At 38.7% G+C, this 23110-nt stretch overlaps 8 protein-coding genes across 8 annotated transcripts in view; 4 read left to right on the forward strand and 4 right to left on the reverse strand. All coding sequences in view use genetic code 12, as the record gives it.

Moving 5' to 3' along the window:
• The window catches only part of CORT_0A00360 (hypothetical protein), a gene marked incomplete at both ends in the record, with an annotated part of 2262 nt that extends 1684 nt beyond the window's left edge, over positions 1 to 578 (reverse strand). Inside the window, one exon of the mRNA XM_003865823.1 lies at positions 1 to 578. This exon is cut by the window's left edge and continues 1684 nt beyond it. Coding sequence (XP_003865871.1) covers positions 1 to 578 — 578 coding nt within the window.
• Positions 579 to 4443: 3865 nt separating this feature from the next.
• CORT_0A00370 (Lrg1 protein) lies at positions 4444 to 8337 on the forward strand (the record flags this gene model as incomplete). The annotated part of the gene is made up of 1 exon (XM_003865824.1): positions 4444 to 8337. The coding sequence occupies one exon, from the start codon at positions 4444 to 4446 to the stop codon at positions 8335 to 8337; it is 3894 nt and encodes a 1297-aa protein (XP_003865872.1).
• Positions 8338 to 8541: 204 nt separating this feature from the next.
• Positions 8542 to 8805, forward strand: CORT_0A00380 (Fra2 protein; the record flags this gene model as incomplete). Its single annotated transcript, XM_003865825.1, has 1 exon — positions 8542 to 8805. One exon carries the CDS (start codon positions 8542 to 8544, stop codon positions 8803 to 8805), a length of 264 nt encoding a protein of 87 aa, XP_003865873.1.
• Positions 8806 to 9041: 236 nt separating this feature from the next.
• CORT_0A00390 (membrane transporter) lies at positions 9042 to 10520 on the reverse strand (the record flags this gene model as incomplete). The annotated part of the gene is made up of 1 exon (XM_003865826.1): positions 9042 to 10520. One exon carries the CDS (start codon positions 10518 to 10520, stop codon positions 9042 to 9044), a length of 1479 nt encoding a protein of 492 aa, XP_003865874.1.
• Positions 10521 to 11294: 774 nt separating this feature from the next.
• CORT_0A00400 (hypothetical protein) lies at positions 11295 to 12629 on the forward strand (the record flags this gene model as incomplete). Its single annotated transcript, XM_003865827.1, has 1 exon — positions 11295 to 12629. One exon carries the CDS (start codon positions 11295 to 11297, stop codon positions 12627 to 12629), a length of 1335 nt encoding a protein of 444 aa, XP_003865875.1.
• A 381-nt stretch (positions 12630 to 13010) lies between these two features.
• Positions 13011 to 17774, forward strand: CORT_0A00410 (hypothetical protein; the record flags this gene model as incomplete). The annotated part of the gene is made up of 1 exon (XM_003865828.1): positions 13011 to 17774. The coding sequence occupies one exon, from the start codon at positions 13011 to 13013 to the stop codon at positions 17772 to 17774; it is 4764 nt and encodes a 1587-aa protein (XP_003865876.1).
• Positions 17775 to 17788: 14 nt separating this feature from the next.
• Positions 17789 to 19438, reverse strand: CORT_0A00420 (Swc4 subunit of the NuA4 histone acetyltransferase complex; the record flags this gene model as incomplete). The annotated part of the gene is made up of 1 exon (XM_003865829.1): positions 17789 to 19438. The coding sequence occupies one exon, from the start codon at positions 19436 to 19438 to the stop codon at positions 17789 to 17791; it is 1650 nt and encodes a 549-aa protein (XP_003865877.1).
• Positions 19439 to 19556: 118 nt separating this feature from the next.
• Positions 19557 to 22115, reverse strand: CORT_0A00430 (hypothetical protein; the record flags this gene model as incomplete). Its single annotated transcript, XM_003865830.1, has 1 exon — positions 19557 to 22115. One exon carries the CDS (start codon positions 22113 to 22115, stop codon positions 19557 to 19559), a length of 2559 nt encoding a protein of 852 aa, XP_003865878.1.
• Between the last annotated feature and the right edge of the window lie 995 nt (positions 22116 to 23110).

Raw genomic sequence — 23110 nt, forward strand, 5'->3', positions numbered from 1 at the left:
AGCGACCAATAAGCAACTAAAACAGCTTCCAACCTCACTTGTAAATCCCAATCAACAATTTCGGGCTTACCAGTTGATGGATCTTTTGAATTAGATTCATTGGCTTCAATTATTGAAGTGTATTCCGGAAGCTGGTCCGTTTTGTGGTCATCTGAGAACAATTTTGATTTATTTTCTTGTTGTAAGTGTATAATTTGTGATTGATAGTCGACCAATTCTTTCCATAATTCCAAGTCATGTTCTTTAATGTTGACATCATTTGCATGATCTCCAATTGCCTGCTTTAAAATATCTACGGCTTCTTGGGTTGAAATTTGCTCAATTTTCTCAAATATGAACGTACATTCAGGTGGTAGATCGTCAAAGCTTGTTAACGCATCAAAATGTAACCTCTTCATGACAAAGGTCTTTTGAGCATCAGTCAATGTGGTACCAACTTCACCAATAGACAATGGGTTTGATAAAACAGCATCCAAGTTAACCTCATGATCTTGTACTTGTAAGTGACTACCAGTACTATGTACTGACGTGACTGGATCCACGCCATCAGACACGATTGGTATTTTCTCGGTACTCATGTTGAGTTGAACTTGTAGTCGGAAATAGTCACGATTGGGAATTCGATACTACTTGGTCGAGGAGAATGGTGAGCCTATATATATGTGCATAATATTCTGATGTGAATTTACTAGAGTCTCCGCATTAGGCTAGTAGTTGCATAGTAAAGGTATATATTGTTTAAACAATCATGCCTTGTGGTACAAAAAAATTCTATTTTGAAGAATTCTTTCAAGGGTGATGCCGATAATGCACGGCACCAAAAAACCCAAAGTGTTTCTCCTCGAGACTAACTAAACTTTTCATTGAACAATCTATTGTTTCGTGACCATTTACTGTTGTGGTTGTTGATGTGGTAATGCATGTTTCGATTTCTATTTTGCAGATTTTTTTTTACACTTTGTCACACAAAATTGGGGAGAATTGGAGAATGTGGTAACACTTTACAATTTAAGCGCTTAGGCATAAAAGTGAAAATTACCAAGCGCCATTGGTCTGAAATAGGATGCTCCATTCTTTCCTTTGGAACTTCTGATATATGCAGAGTGAACCCAGCTATGCGAAGTTACAAAATGTGATCCGTTGAAGGCATGAAGGAACATGAAAAGCAGGGTGGTTGAAAATTTCTATTTTTCGTGATCTCTGTCAAAAGCAAATTCAAGCTTTATAACCTAATTGGAGTAAAAGATTTTTAAATCATATGGTGGACTTTTGTCTTATAGTTGTCATTGTTTGGTTTTGTGGTGAATGCATTATTTCGCAAAGCTCAAAATTTCTTTTCCTTACTATTTTTAATCAATTGTTTTTGACAAAGGTTCAATTGTTCGTGGGTTTGAGAAGGATCCATGATCAATGTCAAACGACATCCACTAGTTTAAAAAGGTGGGCAACTAACATATTCTTTAAAGTCGAAGAGCTGTACAAACGTTTAAATTATCACGTTACTCGTCTACAATAGAGCGGAGATGGAGTAAAGGCTCCCTGCGTTTTAAATACCGGCCCCAACGACTCCACTTTCCATTTGCTTTCTTTTTTTTTCAATAACTCTATTGGAAGATAACAATAGACAAACATAGAAACCTTGTTTTACTGCGCATGTTCAATGCATGGTTATAGTGTACACAATGCAAGATGCTCACCCCATTTCTTAAGCGCCCGTCAGTGGAGTATCTTGATGGATTTTGAAATTTAAATTTGTAACAGTGCCGTACACACGATGCAAAATGTGGCGGCCCTTAAGCTCGTTTATTCTGAGTCATACTACTGACTGCATTTTATTCATTGCATAGAGAATTCTCAAGTGCGGACCATAAAAAAATGTACTCTTCCATCTTGTATTGCGCTTTTTCAAGTGATGAAATAGTTTTACCGATATTCCCTCTTTAGAGATAGGGTAGTTCAAATGCCGTCATTGCGAAGAAGTTGGCTTAATAATATTAAAGCTTGCTCACACCTATTAAACTTTTTAAATTAGTGAGCTATAAAACTTAAAGAAAAGGGTACCTGCTCAAATTTTCAGTTTTGCCGTCTGCGCTTTCTTATTCGTCCGTTAATTTTCACGAGGTGGATCTGACCGAGAAAAAAAATTAAACCTGTCATTGTGACAAAATCTCGTATAATAAAGCTTCTATTAAGAAGCTTTGTGTTCATCCCGAAACCGCAGTTACACTTCCACTTTGCAAAAATTATTAGCCGTGAAAACTTCAATGCGCCAAATATAAACAGAAGAAAAAGTTGTACCTTTGTATAGTATAAAATATTATGCTATTGGGCCCATGCATTGTACGGCATTTTAGGTTTCTTAAATACACTGTGCTGCAAAAATCGAGCCATGAAAAATTAGTAACAGACTTTTAGTCCTAGACATTTTAGTTGCAAACGAAAGGGAAAATTAAAAGGTCTACAATTGGAAAGAATACCCTTGTTTAAACTAGTTTAGCCATCTTCTTTGAAAGGATTTCCATTACCGGTTAAACTAGCTCAATGCAAATACTTTGCATCTCTGCTTTGTTGCGATCTATTTACACGTGAAAAGTTCGGAGCGTTGCCACGCTTTGGAAACAATACACTTTACTTTAATATTGGTTTATATATTCCTTTTTATTTCTCGTCATTTCCGAAGGCTCAGTTAATTTGAAAAATTTTCTTCAGTTTGGTTGCAAAATTAAACAAAAAGTTACGAAAAATTCTAATATTTTGCGAAGTACAGATTGTAAAGAGGAAAAAGAAATCAAGAAATAAAGGCCCAAATAGTGCACGTATTAACTCACAGTCTTCTTACAAATTTCATCGAGAACTGCATAAATCTGATTTGGTTATTAAATTGAATCAACTCTTATCCACTACAAGGTACAAACCAATTGTTTAAAGAGAAAAGAAGCTAAATGGCTGTATACCACAAACATGCTACTGTAGCTTGCTACATAAATACATGTATCCAATGCAAAAATAGACAGCCTCAGTGCTCTAAATTACACCGTCGTTTGGTCTATTATAAATTTGTATGCAGTCACGTGCACATACACTGTGAGTTATTGTTTCTTGTTTGTTTTGAAAAAGCCGCACCAAATTATAAGCCAATAAGCCGAATGCTGTTGTTTTAAGCAAATAGGAAAGTATTGAGCTGGCGCAACTAGACCTAATTTTACAGCTTAGTAATCAAGCACCAAAGTCGCTTTATTGATAACCTCAATTGTAAACTTAGATCAATATATATATGTATAAATCAGTTGATGTGAAGGATTATAATAGTATGCATGATGTCCTCCGTGTTAAATTGTTTCTACATTGTTAGTGTGTTGTGCTGTTCTCTTTTTGTTTTCCCAATCTTTATTTCCTTCTCAGACAATAACAGAAAAACCTTAATTTGAGTATTGTTATAGTTGAAACCGTAGGTGGTGACTTTGATCCACGCAAGCCACATAACAGAAACTTGTGGATGAAGTTAACTGTCAGTGTATGCAGTTTATCAGCAGTACCAAATATTGAATGAATTTTGTTTCATTTAGTGACTACTCAATATTTATGTTATTCGAGATTTGAACAAAATTCTCTAACGTGATCCATATGCCAAAGTTTTCAAATATAGTGGTGTGCTAATCTTTAGTATTACCCATTACTTATTGAAAACTGTAAACTTTTTATATTACTGCAAGAGTTTAGTCACTCTGGTCTCAATGTCGTAAACTTAGACCACTATCGACTTTCTTGTTCAGGCTAACAGCTTTTTCCATTTCTTACAAACTCACGCTCCTAACAAAATACCTCTTTCCTACCATCCCGACCAAAGCATACTACTAACACCCAATTTTACACTGTGCATATTCCGCCTTTAACTAAATACAAATATGAGGAAAAGGCTTTTGTATAGCGAAGAAATACGACACATACTGCATAGAATAATAACCATATTGTATGTATGGTAAACAAAAGACAAAAGAAATCAAAACAAAGAAAAAACAAAAAAACAAAAAAAATTATAAACCCAAAGTGTCAACTATAAGAAACCATACTTTATATCAAAAACTTCAACTTCGGTATCACATACACACACATTATCATCAATACTCTCACTCCCCATCAAAACCATTAGGCCTAATCCATCAACCAATCAAGAAAACCTAGTCACAGTGATTTAATATACTACTTTACTTTTTCACAGTATAGTGTTTCTTACTGTGTGTTTACTACCCAAACAAAACCCCTCATAAAATTTTAATCCAACTTTTCGTCATTCTTTAATAACTTCCAAATTTTTTTTGCATTCGGTGCTTTACTCCACTTAGAGGTTAAATACGTGTGTCTAAGGTAGCACAATCGATTCTTCAATCTCCACTGTTTGAAACAAGAGCTATTCATATCAAGAAAATCGACAACATAGGAACTATGAGTAAAGCTCCAGAAGAGTACATTCTGGCCAAACCAGGTGATGACTCTACGTCAAATTCCAAACCTCGTGAATTGGCGTCTCCCATGCAAGCAGTAACCAGAAATGATGACTTACAAAACTATTATTATACACGTCATCCACAAAATTATCCTATTCCAAATACTGCACCACCATTAGATCGAAGGCTAAGCTCGAGCAGGCACTCAAGATCACATTCTCATAATTCGGATCAAAAACATCCAAAACACCGCTTGTTCCATCCCGTGAATCACAATGCTTATCTGCAATATCCTACATATCCCATGAATGTATCGTCCCCGAAGCCTTCATCGGCACCACCACCTTCTCCTCAAATGAGGCGACAACAGCAAGCTGGTTCTAACAGAAATCCTTGGCAGCATCAGAGTAAGCCGAGTGATTCACAACCAAACTGGACAACTTTGATCCCACCGTTATCTGATACTCCAAGGGAGTCGAATCCAGTGTTTCTAAATCAGCAACCACAACCTCAGCAACTAATAGATGCAGGTTCAAATAATGGCCACCACACCCCAGAAATGCAGAGGCAAAAGTCTCGTAGAGATGGATCATCTCACAGATCAAACCTCGATCCTTCTCAAAGGCATTCTATTGCTATATCACCAACTCCTGAAAAACAAGAAGCAGCAGAAGAAGAAAAAAGACTTAATAATGATCCTTTACCGAAACCACAGGCAACTATTTCCAGTAGATCCAAAACAAAGAAAAAGAGCCGAAAAGTGTGCCAGAAATGTGGACTTGAAATCACTGGTCAGTTTGTCCGTGCTCTTCAAAGTGCATACCATGTTGATTGCTTTACATGTCACGAATGTGGTAAACAATGTTCAGCTAAATTTTTCCCTTTTGAGCTTAGACAAGACGGCAAATCAACACAAGTTGCTCTTTGTGAATATGATTACTTTAAAAAGCTTGAATTAATTTGTTTTAGTTGCAATAATGCATTACGAGGGCCCTATATTACTGCGTTGGGTAACAAGTACCATTTGGAACATTTCAAATGCTCAGTTTGTCAACACGTTTTTGATTCAGATGAAAGCTATTTCGAACATGAAAACGATATATTTTGCCATTTCCACTATTCAAAGTTGTATGCCTCACATTGCGAAGGGTGCCAGTCATCGATTTTGAAACAATTTGTCGAATTGTATCGAGGTGGAAGGACCCAACATTGGCATCCGGAATGTTTTATGGTGCACAAGTTCTGGAATGTCTGCATTACTGCTGACTCTGTTGGCTTACAGAGAACATATGGTTTACCTGATGAGAAGCTAGCAGACTTGAGAGCGATCAAGATGTCGGATACAAGCCTCAACTCGGAAAGACTAGTGGGTATTGAACAGCATATTGAACAAGTGGTTATGAACTGTTGGCTAATGTTATCTGGATATAAACAAAGTGCAGCCGCCTGTATCTCCGATATGCTTCTCAATGCGTGTACTGGAAACAAATATAATGGTTTGATAGTCACTGGGAAGTTGATATTGAGTATTGAGATTTTATTTCATGCATTGGATTATGTATTACAGGAATGCAAAGTTGCGGCATCTACACTCGTGGTGAAAAACGAGCTGTCTGAACAAGAAAATCTGGATTCTTCAACAATCGAAAATGAATATTTCCAATTCTTGAAGAAGGAGCCAAGAAACATTACCGGAAAAGTTATGAGCTACTTGGCTATATTACGAAAATCAGCAAGTATATCTAAATCAGGTACTTTATCAGCGGAGCTATTATCAGTTATCACTGGATCTGCTCATTATTTGAAGCTTTTGATACGAATTGGGTTGTACAATGCCTTAAAGTTGAATAAGTTGAATGGTACCACTGATGCATTGGACCAATTCTTGAATCTAGTATCTAGGTATGAAGCTATTGAGTCTAACAAGCTCGAAACTGCCGAAGGTTTAGAGGTATTTAAAGCGAAATTGGCGGTCCCACAGAGCTCAACTGATGCTTGCACATCTTGTTCCAAAAGCATCGAAAAATCATGTGTCAAACTTGGCGATCATAGGTGGCACTGGAAATGTTTTGTTTGTGCAAAGTGTCATCAACGAATTGATCAGTCTGAAGTAAACCAGACCCGTTTTGATATCGCACGTCAGTCCATCATTTGCGCACGTTGCTATGATGGATGTGGGATTATGGGATTTGAAATTGTAACCGATTTATCCCAGTTGGTATATCTTTTGAAAATCGCTTTATTACGGTCAAGATCAGTTATGAATATCGATTTTGATAACCCTACAATATCTCCGAGACAAGAGTCGGAGCTTTTGCAAACTCCAGACAAGCAACATGAACAAGATGATTATAGCAAAACTTTGGATGATGTAACAAGACTAAGAAGTAAAAGACAAAGCCAGAAATTGTCGCAATCGGTTAAAAAGAAGGCGAGAAAGTCGGTAATCATAACTGCCCCAGAGGGTGATCAAGCTCATCAGGATGAAGTCGATACGTCAAAATTGGGCGAAGGCAATCTTGCAGCAAATTTGGGAGAATTGGCTCTTCAAGCACAACCGCCTCAATTTGGAAGAAAAACCAGTAGTGGATCACAACTCTCGTTTGATGGTAGAGAAGATTTATCAGTGAAGAAACAACTACAAATTAGAGATGAACCTCAACGACAAATGACAGCCACACATCTCGATCGTACATCTGATTTATTGAAGAATGAGAAGTCACTAACTTTGGACGATATACCTAGAATTGTTGCTGCTGAGCAGGCCCGTGACCAAAGGCCCAATGCATTCAAGCACCAAAGCAAGCTATACCAAAGAACCGGATCTCACAAACTAAAAGGTAGTGGACACAGCCCCATACAAACAACTCCAAGTAGTGCATTGGACCACATATTGAATACTACAGCACCCGGAAATGATCTTCCAACTTTTGATAAACAAAAGTTTTATTCAGAATTGACCAAACGCGAGCACTTCATTATGAGACATATTGCCATCGCCCTTTTATGTCTGATGGATCACGAAAAATACAACAAGGATGAACTCATAACGATGATTCAATTGAAAAAGCCACCTACGTTTTGGGAGAAATTGAAATTTGGCGCCGGTGGTACATCAAAAGATAAAGTCAATGCAGTGTTTGGATCTGAATTGAGCATATTGACAAAGAAATATGGAGTTGATTCTGATCTTGGTGTTGGACCTTCCAAATTGAGAATTCCCATTGTTGTTGATGACGTTATCAGTGCTTTGAAGCAAAAGGATATGTCAGTTGAAGGTATTTTCAGATTGAATGGTAACATCAAGAAACTTCGTGAGTTGACTGAACAAATCAACAAAAGTCCTTATAAATCACCCGATTTCAGTGCTCATACCGCTGTTCAATTAGCAGCATTGATGAAGAAATGGTTACGTGAGTTGCCCACACCGCTATTAACATTCAACTATTATGATTTATGGATTTCTTCTCAGATGGAACAAACACCCGAAATAAAGAAGAAGATTCTACAGCTAACGTATTGTCTACTACCCCGCGATCACCGAAACCTACTTGAGGTATTGCTATACTTTTTCAGTTGGGTGGCTTCATTTTCTGAAGTTGATAAAGATACTGGATCCAAAATGGATGCCCATAATTTAGCCACAGTTTTAGCTCCAAATATCCTAATTTCAAAGCAGTCACAGGGCCAAAATGAACAAACTGGTGATGCTTACTTTTTGGCTATTGAAGTTGTAAATCAGTTGATTGAACAACATGAAGAATTGAGTATCATCCCACTGGAGTTGATGAAGATCTTTAGTGAATGTGGGTTTGAAGGAATTGAGAAGGACTTATCGTCCAAGGAGATCTTGAGTCAAATTGAAACTGTTTTGAAAGAAGAACTAAAGTGATGCTCATGGTATAGCTGTAATGTACATAATGTAATATTAAAATAAGTGACGTATAAATTCAATGTCGGAAGATTTTCCGACACTTTGAATAATTTTTTTCATCATTTACGATCTTGTGCGAAGATTACTCAATTCGATTTATCTTAGCCATCATTAGCTGAAAATCTTCAATCTAGCATCGCTCTCCGTATATGTTAAATCACCATGTCAGCACTCACGTCCGACTCCCTAAAACAAATAATTCAACAACGTCTAAATGCAGAACTAGTTCAAGTTGAAGACATGTCAGGCGGATGTGGACAGGCTTTTGCGGTAGTTATTGTATCATCACTTTTCCAAGGTAAGAATAAATTAGCGAGACACAGATTGGTCAACACTCAGCTACGGGATGAGATTGCGTCAATTCATGCATTTACACAGAAGGGATATACGCCTAGTGAATGGATAGAGCTTGGTGGGAAAATATAACGAATCAAGAGTATATTGAAATTGCTCACTTTTAGCTAGATTAGAGATTAGAGATTAGAGATTTGTATTGAAATACAAGGTTTTTGCATCTAATTTATAAACTCTAAGTAGATTTATAAAAGGGCGACAATCGGCTAGCAGAGCACAAATCAGCACAAATCCTATTTATTGCAACTTTAGATCCCGCGTTGTATTACCCGCATACAACAATTCCTAATCAGCTTGCTCCATGGTGTCTAGATCAAATTCCTTTTGTACCCTCTAGTGTATTTCTTCATAATCACCAACCACAGCACCAATAGCACAGCAAATATAATAATGACCATCACAGGATATGCTTTTAATCCACCTTCGCTAGAATCAGCCATCAACCCAATCAAAAATGGAATACCAGCAGCACCTCCACCTCCAAATGCACATATGAATCCAATACCTATGGTTTGGAATTTAGCAGGTAAGATGTTAACCAGGGCGACAATGGTGGTAGGAAATATGGGACCCACCATCGCTCCTGTCACAAATACAATGATAAATAGAAGAACCACTTGATGAGTAAATGAAACGAGCCAGAAAAGTACGTATCCCAACAATGAGCCCACTATGTACGCGAGATTGGCGGACAACTCAGTATTGAAATAATGTGCAGTTACAAAGCCAAGAGTACATCGACCAACAGTAAGGCCAAACCAAAATGTAGTTGCAATGTGCGATGAGGCCTTATATGTCCAGTCCTTTATTCTTAATAAATAAGTCACCAACCATGCGCCAAATGCGACTTCACCACCAACGTAGATGAAAAGGATTCCCGCGAATCCCCAGATTAATGGCAGTTTCACAGCTTGTGTAAAAGTCGCTGAATGTTCCTCATCCTCTTCATCGGCATCTTCAATTTCAAAGTTTGTCTTGTTCATATCATCAAGCTCAACTTCATTTGGATCGGTATCCTCCAGTAGTTTACTCTGCTTTGACTTTTGGTGCCTTAGTTGTGCCATGTATTTGTACTTTTTTGGTGTTTCGAATCTAAACGTATAGCCAACTAATATGAGCACAGTCGCTCCAAAGGAGGCCACTAAAAGGTAATACGTATTCCAATCCCATGGATTATCGGCCTTCTCCAAAAGATAAGTAATCAAACTTGGTGATACTAAACTTCCAATACCATAACAACCATGTAAGATCCCCAACAATTGATTCGAGTCGACTAAATTTCCCATCCAGGCATTCAATGAAGCATCCAAAGCACCAAGTCCAATACCATTCGAAAAGTAGCAAATGAGAAAGATGAGAAAAGGTGGCTTGAACGATGCACTCAAGTTTCCCAAACACATTGCTGAGGCGCCCAATATTGCAACACCTCTAATCCCTAGCTTCTCATGGGTCTGATTATTCACCAATGCCATTGTCAAGTACCCCAAAACGGAGCAAAAGAATACGAAACTAATTTGTAAATCACTAAGATGATAATATTCTTGTAACTTTGGGATCATTGTACCCACTGTTTGTTCATTTAATCCAAACAACACAAATACGAGGTACGCCGAAATAATCTGGACTTGTAGTAATCTCGAATGTCTCCAGTTATTTGTATCTATGGTGAGAATCTCTCCCTCAAACTCCACTTTTTGCAATGACGTAAAGCTTGGATCAGGGACCACATTGTCGTTGTTTATTTCGTTGTTGAGCTCGGAGTAATGTGAATTTGCTTCTACTGACATCAAGTGGATCCTTTAAGTAGTTTTTGGATGATCTTGAACCAAAATGTAACGAATGTTGAACTCTTTCTTGTCCTGTTGGCTTTGAAAAGTTGCAATTTTTTTTTTTTTCTTTGCTTTCGGAATATCTTTCGCAAAGTTTTATACCAAACGATTTTGCGACCTTTCTGTAAGTGTGGAGAAAGGTATTTCCAGTGCTCAGCATTCACTAAAGACAAAAGCCTTTTCAGTTGATATTCGACAGTAACAAAAGAATATATCATTCTCTCATTATCACTATCATCACTAGATATCATCAAAGGACTTGTTATATAACATAGTTGTATGTTCCTTTTTCTTTGTAGTATAGTTGAAAGACACCATTTCTAAATCTAGAACGACTACTGTACAAATCCCACGCACTTGGGGTTGACTGCCATAACTAGCTACCTACTACCCTACGCCCACGATGAAAACTGTTCTTGTATTGTTGAATCTTGATGTGTATTATTCAAATCAAAATTCCTTGCCATAGTTCTCTCGGAAAACACACGATCCGATTCGGGTGCATCCTACTTCCCTACGTCCACAATGAAAACTGTACTTGCGTTGTTGAATCTTGATGTGTATTATTTAAATCAAAATGTCTTGCAAAAGTTCTCTCGGAAAATACTCGATCCGATTCGGGTGCGTCTTATTACCTACTAAAACATCCAGTTTTCAGGAAGTATAAATTATTCCCATGCACCCCAGAACACTACATGGTAAACTTGTAATGATCATCGCTGGGATACTTTAATGCAACTAAAGGATACCAATTTGTTCAAGCTGATAGATATCGGTAACAATGTCCAATTGAGCCACAGAGTAGTACACTTGCCTACATCAAGATCTAGATCAACCGATGATGGAGAAAATTTTCCAACCGATTTGATGGTGGAATACTATGATTCGAGAAGTAAAGTAGAAGGTGCATTGATTATTTTTGAGTCTTCTTTAGTCTCACCTAGGAGTGGCTTGATGCCCTACAAATCTGGAGTGTGGAGTATCGATCAATGCAAAGCTTTAAAGCAAATAACTGACAAAATTCATGCCAATGGCTCCTATGTTTCATGTCAGATTTTTGCACCAGGAAGAACTTCTAACATACATTTGTTGAAAAAGAGAGGACTTCCATTTCTTGCCCCATCGCCTATATACCACTCGTCGGATCAAGCAAAAGCTGCAAAAGGCTTGGATTATCCATTGCAGGAGTTAACAATTAAGCAAATACGTGACATCCAGCAAGATTTTGTTACAGCCGCAGTAAATTGCTTAAAAGTTGCTAGTTTTGATTTTATTGAGCTCCACGGGACTTCGGGGTTTCTAATCGAACAGTTTTTATCACCGGTTTCGAATGTCAGAACTGATGAGTATGGTGGATCGGTGGAGAATAGATGCAGATTTTTGAAGGAGATCATTGAGATGTTTATAAAACACCCCGAGATTGGAAGTGCAAAATTTGGGGTTAGACTTAGCGCTTGGTCAACGCATTGGGGAATGATATACCCAAGTGATAAGTACCCCGTGGATGAAACGTTCCCACCTTTTCTCTACTGTGAACATATGATGTTGTTTTTGGAGAAGCTTAAGCAAGCGGGAAACGAAATTGCCTACATTTCAATTCAAGAGCCGCGGGTTGCTGGGTCACATGATCAGAACCCATCAGGCAGAACAAACACTTCTCTACTACTGGTATGGTCTGGTATTGTTGTTAGAGCTGGGGGCTACGCAACAAATTATAAAGGCGACCCAAGTTGCATTGCATCGAATAATCCCAATTTGGAAATTGTTGATGGTCAAATTCGGCATTATTCGTCTTTGATCAGGGATGTTAATGCAGACAATCGTACATTGATTGGCTTCTCAAGACCATTTACGTCGAATCCAGATCTCATCGAGAGGCTTCGAACAAACAAGAAGTTGGACTTGTATCATAGGGAATTCTTTTACACTCATGAAGCAGAAGGGTACTTGACCTTTGGGGAATACGTTGATGACAAGTTATATTCAAACACTTTGAAGTTGCCACGTAAGGCGTTGCATCGACCCGGTAGATCGTTAGCAGCAAATGGCCACAATAGCACACACTAAGGTGGTCATGAGAAAACCCATTCAAAGTTTTAGTAGCTTCGACTTTGTAAAGTCTTCACAATGGATGATTCAAAATGCATACCTCACTCGTCTCGAAGGCATTGGCCATTTTATATAGAGAATTGATCCAAAGATTTAACTACTTATGTTTAGTGCTCACGTGACTCCTTAAAGTGGCGCGTTAAAGTAATTATTTTGTTTACGCGACAGTAACAAGTGCAAAAAATGGATTTACTCTTTAACCTCATTACTTCGACACTTACAAACTGATTCAACTTCTACAAACCCTTACCTTTGCAGTTCATGTATAGCATTATCAAAAAGAAAAGCACCAAGATACGAAGAACCACACAACAGTGATAACGTATTCAAAATAACAAAATGAGTGACATCTCCGATTCAGAAGAAGAAGAGAGGAGATCACTTGATTTGTCTCTAATAGCGAAGCAGACACTTCAAAGGAAACTATCGCATCTACCGTATGGGAGGCGACGAGAATTAGAAAATACCTTGGGAAAATACGACCCCACAGCTCCTCTTTATGTGTTAACAGAAGAAGATGAGGTTGTCGAAGATAGCGATAATGATGCTCCGATGGAGGTCGAAACCGTATACAATAAAACTAACCCTGAACCTTTGGAGACAGTTCCAGTGCAAATGGAAAATGAAGAAAATGCAGGCCATCTACAGGCATACATAAACTCTAAGTACCTGACGTTTGTTTCCGAAAGAAGCTTGAGGAAACGTAACTTTGCCAGTACCCATCCTTACTTGTCAGATCAGGCCTCTTATTTGGGACTAGCTGATGCTCACGAGTTGAATTCAGTGTATGAACAAAATGATCGGAATCTTGAGGCTGTTGTCAAACTTTTAAATTACAATTACTTAAAGTTGAAAAGCAGGTATCCCAAGGACGAAAAGTTCAAGCAAAAGAGTTTTTATGCCATCATTGGAAAGCAGTCGAAGGATGCGCAACAAGAGGAACGAGAAAAGGAAAAAAAGAATGAAAGGCTTGGTGTGAACGGAAATGATGAGGGATTTGCAAACTTTGAGGTAGATCCAGGATCTCCTACTTTGGAGCAACGACTTGAATCATCTCAACTTCTGGATGATGTGGCATATGAAGTTAACAATTATGAGTTGGAGGCTGATCTTGACTCTAATAGCGAGCTGGACCTAAGTGCAGATGAAGAAGAGGATAAGGAGAATCTATATGTTAGGGTCGGTGGTCGTTACAGGAAAGAAAAAAACGCTTTGAAGGGTATTTTGCCTGAGTCTGCTAAACACTTATCAATCTACAAGACAAAAACATCTCGACTAACGCAAAGAGCGAAACCCCCTCGTGAAATGAGAAAGGGGTTCGCCTTTAAAAAGAGTGGGGGCAGAAGTCGATCATTTCGATTGCATGACGATCTCGAAGAATCGTTTTTGAATGACGATGACATTGAGGACGTGTCACCTGGCATATATGTTGTGAACAGCTTGCCAGAATTGGAAGATGAAAATGATGTTTTGTCTTCACCTGGCCAGCAAATTTATTTAGATTCTGAATTGTCGGAATCTTCAAACACCACTATAGAGTCTGATAATGATCTGGACTTATTTGCATTAGATACACACGAGCGGGATGCTCTTCAAGATTTGAGTGACGATATGGGTGAAGCTCTCGAAAACGATGCGATAGATCGCATGCTTACGACTAACACACACTCAAGGGTGGAAAGTGGACAATCAAAATCAAATTTGAATAGCAGGTCGTCTGCCTCAAAGGGAGTGTTCAAAGGTGGTATTAACAGAATACCTAGGACTCATGAGAGATCTAAGCACCAGTCACAAAAGTCTCAAATTCGTCCCAGGGTTCAAAAGTTGAGCTCAAACACCATGGGAAGGCTAAATGAGCCTACACATATGACCGGCCGTTTGAGGTATAATACAATTGACAGTTTCACTAAATCAGTAGATCATGCATTGGATATGGATATGACAGAAAGTTCATACGAAAACCCAGAGGTAGGACACAACAGGAAGATAGCCCAAAGCGAGAGAAGGCTATTTCGGGCACAATTGCAACACAAATCATACACAAAATCCAACCTGACTGGTACCCGTAAGACTCTCAAAAAGAAGAAGAGCAAAAATGTTCGTAATCACGACTTGAAAGAAAACTATTTTGGACCTGCAAGAGTGGCAACTCGAGGCCGCGCAGATAGAGCACCACTTTTGGCGTCTATTGATGTTGAGGCTGAGAGTCATGACCAAGACTATCAACATTTACGAAAACGACCAAAGATTTTTAATCACCATTTAAATGGACAATTGCAATTGTCTCATGAACCTTTGTTTGCTCCAGATTGTATACTTAATTATATTGAGTTGACAAAACTTAGTAGTACCGGCGATGGGAAAACTTTTCATCGCTTTCAAGACCCGATTACTGTGGCGTTTAAGGATAGGCACTTTAATTTGTGTTTGCTAGACATTGATAGCTCAAGAGCATTGGTGGATCAGTTGTGCTCGCTTTTAAATTCAAAATTACTTCGCGGTGCAATGCACAAAAGAGACTTTTACCACTGTGTTCGGGGGTTAATTGCTTGGAGCTTAATTCTTCAACGATCTCCTTCGGAATCCGAATGGAGCTGGGTAGAGACGATGATTATTACTCTGCGGGACAATGCGATGATGAAACAAAGTGACAAGTTTTTCTGTCTTCCGTATTTGGTATTACTTCAGTATGTTATGCTCGTTATGGATCGAATAAATGGAGGAGTCGGTAGAAAGCAAAGTATCACCACCTATGCAGCTACATATTGGTCTTGGTTTTTCGACATGGTTGATGATATTCAGTTTGAAATTTTCGATTTCCACAGCGGCTCTGCAACTAAGCAAGCAGAATCATTCTACATTATGTGCAGATTGTCAGAGTTACAAGGTGCTTGGTGGTCCTCAATTTGTTTATCTGTGCAGAACTTTGACAGATACAATCTCCATTCAGTTTTGGAGGGCGTATACTATCTATGTTGTATAACAAGAAAGCTGCCTACGTGGGAGCCATTACAGATGATCTTCCAAAAGTTCAGTGGCACGACTGGGTTGGAGCTCTACTACCGTTATATCGAAATTATCTTCAGCATGAACCGTATTAGGAATTGGCAAATTGACGAAAAATTGATTTTGCAAGTGTATGGAAATATAACGTCACGAAGGTTTGCTAATTTACCAAATGAAGATTCAGTTCCGAGTATCTTGCTGCAAGTGCGAACACGGTTTGATATACCTGGGAATTCATTTTTTGACAAGTTTTTGCAACTACTCTTCTGGCACATATCCTCGCTAGCTGATGTTTCGCAAGTGAAAAGGTTAGTGACCAAATTGCTATCGTTCAACTCAATACAATATTCAGACGCAAAAGGACAACAGATTATGTTTGTCAACAAGTTCAACCTATTGATAATGCTATGTCTGATATCCAAGACAGATTTGAGGGCACAGGTGGAGATTCTTCTATCATCCATAAGCGACGTAACCGAATTGAGCTTTCTCAAACACGCGGTGGAAGGAATCAGTGTGATCACCGAAATCGCCTTATCTAAAGGGACCAAACTTTCAACAGAAGGTGTGGAGATCATGACAAATAAATTAGCTTCGGTTGCATTTTCCATACACGGGGCAACAAAATTATGGAAGAAATTCTTGCGTTCTTTGAGATCACATATCGAACAGACGCTGGTAGAGCCATCAAGTATGATTCAGCTATTGCTGTTGATTAAGCAAATCAAGGTGGAGTTACCAATTAGTATCAACAACGATGTTGCTGGATTATGTGCCGCCATTGTGGAACAACTTATTGCCGCGAAAGCCGAGATCAATAATGTCTCACTTACGAGGAGCTTACATTCTGTAAAAGAGAAGTCACTTGACATTGCCAACTCCTACATGCTCAAGTTGGCAAGCGATGGTGGCTCGTCGGAAAAGGCCGATACATTGATTGGGCACTGTATCACAATCTGGATTGTAGTGTGTCATCTCGTGAACGAAAATTGGGACAAGTTGGTGCTACAAACATATCCATTTGTGGGAGAGGAACTTTCCAGAGACAAATTTGTTTTCCACTTTTATATGGAAGTGTCAAGGTTTTACAATTTGAATAACTGCAAACAATCTGTCATTGCCAACATTATTCGTGGGTTGTCTTCCTACAGAACTCCGGCGAGACTCATTGAGTTTATTAATCGATTGAGTGGTTTGGGGTGGGGGATATTTTCCTTCCATAAATTGCGGAGTGTTTTGGAATCTGATTTAACCAGTACAAAATTTGGAATCTTGACCAACATGCTTAGTTGCTCGAGCAGCAGTGATTCATCGGGTGAGTTGAATATGATGGCTCAGGACTTGCTAAGAACCATAAAGAAAGAGAGTTGCAACTACAGTAATGGTACTTATAAAGACTTTTGCACTTCTTTGGTTAAAGAATTGAACAAGTATGAGCTCGACGGTAGAAGCAATACACTTCTAACTGAAGTAAGCTCATTGTTGGATATCGAAGTTGATCCCATGGAAAATGAATTGCCTGTGCTTCATTTTACCTTTGATGATGACTTTGAACCTGATGAGCGATTACATGTAAGTGATGTTGGCCATTCCATTCCTACTAATTTGGATGACTACTACTTTGTGTTGCAAAGATTATTAGAAATTGAAACGAGTGATGTCATCATCAAGTGGAAGTTTATTCATAAGTTTTTAGGCAACTTCAGCATGGCTGTTTTCCAACATCGATTCCAATTTTCAAATGGTCATTTCTTGGGGATATTTGATCTTTTTTTAAAAGAATTAGATGAAAGTGACGTTGTTTCTGAAGCGGAGGTTTTCAAGATTCGGGTCTTTACCAAGATTTGTGTTATATTAAGAGAAATGCTCCGAGTGTTGTTTGAAGGTTATCGAATGCCATCAGATTTTGTGACTATGTTCAAGGAGTTTGAGTATAAGATTGTTGAGGCTTATCCGTTTGTGGCTGACATAGAGAACCAGAACTACGACGAGGGGCGTGATCCACACATGAAACTTGCGATGGAATATCGTCAAACATTCTTTACCAATGTGACTACTGCTGACGGAGTATATACAGAATTCGATCTTTATTTCTAGGAGTATATATATAACTACTGAAGTCCTCTTTGACTCTTGATCAAAGAAATCTCCGATTCAAGTTTATCTTTTGCCCTCTTCACATCCAATAAAGTCACCACCGTTCGCAAAAGTTCATCATATTTCGCCATTGTCTTTCGTGTAGGCATGATTGGTTTGACAGCGCTTCCGCCAGCAGTGGGAATGTCTAGCTCTTGCATAAGTGAAGTAGCCATTTTCAATACCGATTGTTTTTGCTGTAATCCCAGTAGCCTTTGCTGCGATCTCAATGTGACACCAGGAGTCAACTTTTCTGTACCATGATAATATAAACCATAAGCTTCTTCTTCTTTTTGCGTAAGTCTCTTCAATAACAACTGATGAATAGCATTTGTTTCCTGTTTTATTGCTGGGTTGGTATGATAGTTTTGTTTCAATAAGCTTGAAAGATACTGCTGTAGTTGAGTTTGAAAGCCGCGATCTCTTTTGTAAGACGATGATGCGGCCAATGGTATCGGTGGTGGTACAGGATCTTGTGTGACTATCTTCTGCTGCTGTTGTTTCTTTTTTTGGTGTTTATCGTAAATCATAAGATTGTTGTACAAGTTTGCAATACCTTGGGATGATTGGAACTGGGCCACATTTTGGGTGGATTGTGGGGAATCCAAAAGCCCCAACAAATTAGATCTTTCCATGAGCATCTTCTTTGCGGCCAACTCGAATCTTCTTGCTTCAATGACTAATGATTCTTCCTCTGCTATTTCTGCTGGAGTTCTAAGAAGAAGGTTTTCGAGGTATTGTTTCCTCTCAATTTCCTTCTCCTTGGAATATGACTTGAGAGAATCTATGAGGTTCAGATTCTTAATTTCTTGTCGAGAAAGTATTTTCTCACACACATTATAAAAGTGATCTTTGAGTTCTTCTGTTGTAACTCCACCGATTGAAAATCTATCTTGAATAATTGGCCACTTGAGCTCAAATGATTTGCAAAGCTCGAATAAGGTTTTAGTTTCCTGGTAAGTCCATTCCTTAGCACGGGGTGAATCATCAAATTCCTCAGCGGATCTTTCTGTATCAATTTGTGATGATGTATTATCTTTGGTCCCAATTTCTGGACTTCCATTTAAATTATCATCTGCGCTATTCTCCTTTGTATTCGTGTTTTCTTTTGGCTTTGCAGATCCCTTCTCGTCCTCTTTGGATGGCTCTTTATTGTTTTCCATACTTGAAGTTTGTTCTTGCCCACTTTTCTCTTCAACTTTAGTCTTCTCATCCAATATATCTTTCATAATCTCCGCGTATGTCTCTTCATCAACTAGCTCTGGAATATCTATATTAACACTGAATTTTTCAAAAAAATAGGGCTTCAGAGACTCCTCAGCCAGCAGGTGTAAACTTTCGGATCCTTTAACCCAGTGTTTCAATTCAATTCCATCTTCTCTTGCTTTGAAGCTAAGCTTGGTCCATGGACTTGGTCTGAACCCTTTCCTATCCTTAGTGTTTGAAGTTGGCGTTAACCCGAGAGATGGTGTATTGGGACCCACAAGATTATACAATTCTCTTGCCATTCCTGTGAGAGGTTTCAGTTGTCCTTCTGGTACAGCGGGAGACATCTTCTGCTTTTTACGAGCCGGGAAATCATCCCGCTGAATTTCGAGCACATCTAACACGTCGTTTGCGGACATCACACTCCTTTGTTATTCAATGTATTTGCTTTGGTCAGTGAACAGTTTTTGGGAAGCGCACCGAGTTTTAAAACTTTTTGTTGTTGACGCTACCTATAAAATATTGTATTACTCTATCCTATGCTATATAATGGTATAAGTTTCTGTCATTCACATCTCTTTCCAAGTACTCTTTGTCAATGAGATCTTCAACTTGTTGTTTGATTTGTACAACCAGTGGCTGGAATCTGCTGCTTAACTGTTTAATTATACCTTCAATTAACTCATTATGCTTGACTGTTCTTCTAGATTTCAAAATCCTCACTATGGCTGCGTTGATCTCTATCTTTCTCCCCTCTGATATATTTGCATTCACAGCGTCAGTTTCTTCTTCTTGTTTAGTTTTTTTGCCCTTACCACTGGCAGCCGAAGACGCTAAGGAAACCGTCGGCACCTTTACTTTGACTGTAGAGGATTTGAACTTATCATTCAAGCGGAAAACATCATCTTCTCTAACATCCTTACTCATAGGAATTTTAACCAACAATCTCAGCTTCGGTGCAACAGCTATTGATTGCAAATGCCGCTTGAGTTCAAGAGTGGGTATGCCGGTTAACTCAACAATATCGCGGTATGAGTACTCCTTTTTCTCCTCGAAAGCCAGTTTTTCTTCACCGTTCAAAGACAGACTGGGTGCAAATAAAAGCATAATTATTGCCGCATATACCGACAAGTTTATTTCATATGTTTTCGAAGGGTATGTTATTTTCAAATCAATAGATCCAAACTTTGGAGACCAATACAATGATTTGTTGTCATTTTTCTTCCCCGAGAGCCAGAATTCTTCAAACTCTCGTATGGTTTCCCTTAATTGCCTTGGCCACTTGAAGGCAAACTCTTCACCCTCGGGTTTATTGTGCTTGTAGTCTTTTGTCAAGGACTTTGGCCACACCGAAACGTTGCAGATCTTCAAGTCAAGTTCAATCAAGCTTGAGGACTGCCCTTGCACTTTTGCCAAATGGGTTTTCCATCCACGAGTGGTATCTCGAGAGATCTTGATATCTTTGTTCATCTTTATCACTTTGTCTAGGGATGAAGACCCTAATTCTTCACATAATTTCGAAAGAACCATCTCCTCAACATCAACACTTTTTGCAGCTCCAACAGAAGAGACTTTTGCATTCAAAAATCTCTTGGCAAAATGATTTGCATAGTAGGCTTCAAACGCATCTTTATCCTTGATAAATCTAAGTAATTGCACGGAGTTGTTGATGAGATTTTCCGTTTGATCCCCAGATTGAGTAGTTAATTCCTTACTTGCCATCCCTTTACTTAATTGCTTAATATGGTAGTCCATGTAGATGGATAGTAGGTCAGGTGCGTTTATGTTTGTGGCTGAAGTTTTACCCTTTGATCCATTGATAAAGTCTCTCATTGCATAGGTCAAAGTTTGCTCAACAACAAGATTTTCATCAAAAGATTCCCTCCATATTCCAAGCATGGATATTCTGTAATTGAGAACAGCCTCGACCCAATTGAGCGCAAACGTTGTTTGGGTGGACGAGCCTCCCTTTTTTTCATATCCGGTTACATCGACTGTTGAGCGTATGATGTCCGGAATCGAATTTCCTTGAGCTATAATCGCCTCTCTTAACCTGAGTCGTAAAAGCTGAAATTCATCATCAATCCTGCCTATGAGACGATATAGCAACCTCAATTCAGTGTGATGGTTAGGATCCTGTGGGTTTGACTCTCGGGTGAGGTTTGTCATCACCGGTTGAAGCCAGTAACCAAGTCCTTCCTGCAGTTGTTGGATTACCTTGTCGATCTTATCCTTAATGAGTATATTGTCCATCAAGGTGGATATTTTCAAGTGAGTGGTTTGAGGTAGAAAGAATTTGATGCGTTTTTCTTCGTCGTTGATGAATTGAAAAGTGGAATGTAAGTACTTGGAGCCCAGATTGTACGCGATATAATCCTTCGATAAATCTTGAAAAAAATCTTCCGAACTTTTCAAGAACATCGGTTCAAACACTGTTTGGTAGTAATTGTCACCATATTGCATCTCCGAAGATAAATTGCTCTCTGTCAACAGTTCCATCATATTTATAATCTTTGTAATGTACATATTCGAGGTTACGACAATTCCCCTTCTGCTTTTGCTTATTTCATCTAGCACAATGTGAATCATTCGAGATCCGATTTCGTTGTTATTGTACATTACCACATTTTCTTTGAAAAGTTGGACACCCAAGTCATAAATAAGAAGCTTCTTGTGCTCCTTTACATATACACGATTAAGATACATCAACACGTCGCTAATAAACTTCATACTTTGTAAATGTTCGTCCCATTCTTGAAGTAGTAAACGCATGAATTGCTCGGGACTAGAACCAAGGCTCAACAAATGTAATCTTTGCTCTAACAAGTGACTCTTTACTGTCTCTGCCACGTTGTCATACAACTGCCCTCCAAATTTCCTCAACACTAAAACGTAAGCTTTACGATATAATTGCTCATAGGATAAGCTTGACACGTTCTTGTTTTGAATTTGAGTGATTGCATCCCGCAAAATGGACCAATTCTTTTCAAAATCAATGGCTGGATCGGCAACAGGGTCTTCAGAAGAGGACGACGAACTTATCAACGACTTCCTTGGTGGTCTGATTTTGGATCTCCTTGCTCCCGCTGGAATCATTTGTTACTTTGGTTGATGGCGTTGTAGTTTCGATGTTCTTGCAAATGGTGGAAAAGTGATGGAAATTGTGCGACCTCATCAATATGGCAAAATAGTTACACAAAAGTGACAAATGTACTGCAAATAGTTTATTCACTTGTAGTTGTGACACACCACTGCCTTAGAAAACACAGAATGTGACATCTGTAGCATTAAGTATTGTGAATTTTGCTTAAATTTATTGCTGAGCTGTTTGACGGTGCTCAAACATAAATGAAGCAAGAGCTACCCTAGGATTTGTTCAACAACACTCTGGCGCATTGACTCATACAATCAGAAACACTTGCTTTCCTTGAAACTATTTTCATGGACACGCAAAAAAAGAAGTGTAGTTGTGCTGAACGTAAGAGATGGTGAAATGTTAGCTGCTCCCGATTTCTGGCGTGCCAATTAAAAATGTGGAAACTTAACATAAAGTAAATTCCCTATCAGGTGCACATCTTAGTCATTACGTTTCTCTAAATAAACTAAATACAACAAGTTGTTACCATTCAAAGCTACTAAAAGATACAACTTCATTCTATTTGCCACACTTTCAAATGATCTACTTTCTAAATCTTCTAATATTCCTGAAAACTTTTAGCTGCTTGAAGAACCACTGCATGATAAACTCCACCAACCACAAAGGATAGTATCTTCCAATCAAATGTAAAGTATAGCCACCGCTTCCACCATACAAGTTGAACTTTTTCAGCTTCTTCAACACTTTTCGAGCTACATCTCTGGCATACAGTTCAGCGCTAACTCCATTCTTTTCACTCATTTCCTTCGCTGCCATTCCACTCTCAATAGCACCATCAACATTATACAAAGAATTCTTAAATTGCTTTTCGGCTTCGGAAACTGTCTCTTCAGCTCCGATTTGGGTGTTTACACCCCCAGTAATAACACTATGCACCTTGACTCCAAATGGTTCCATCTCTCCATGTAATGTTTGTGCATATGCGTCAATGGCT

The sequence above is a fragment of the Candida orthopsilosis genome, assembly GCF_000315875.1.
Source record: "Candida orthopsilosis Co 90-125, chromosome 1 draft sequence".
Classification (NCBI taxonomy): Eukaryota; Fungi; Ascomycota; class Pichiomycetes; order Serinales; family Debaryomycetaceae; genus Lodderomyces; species Lodderomyces orthopsilosis.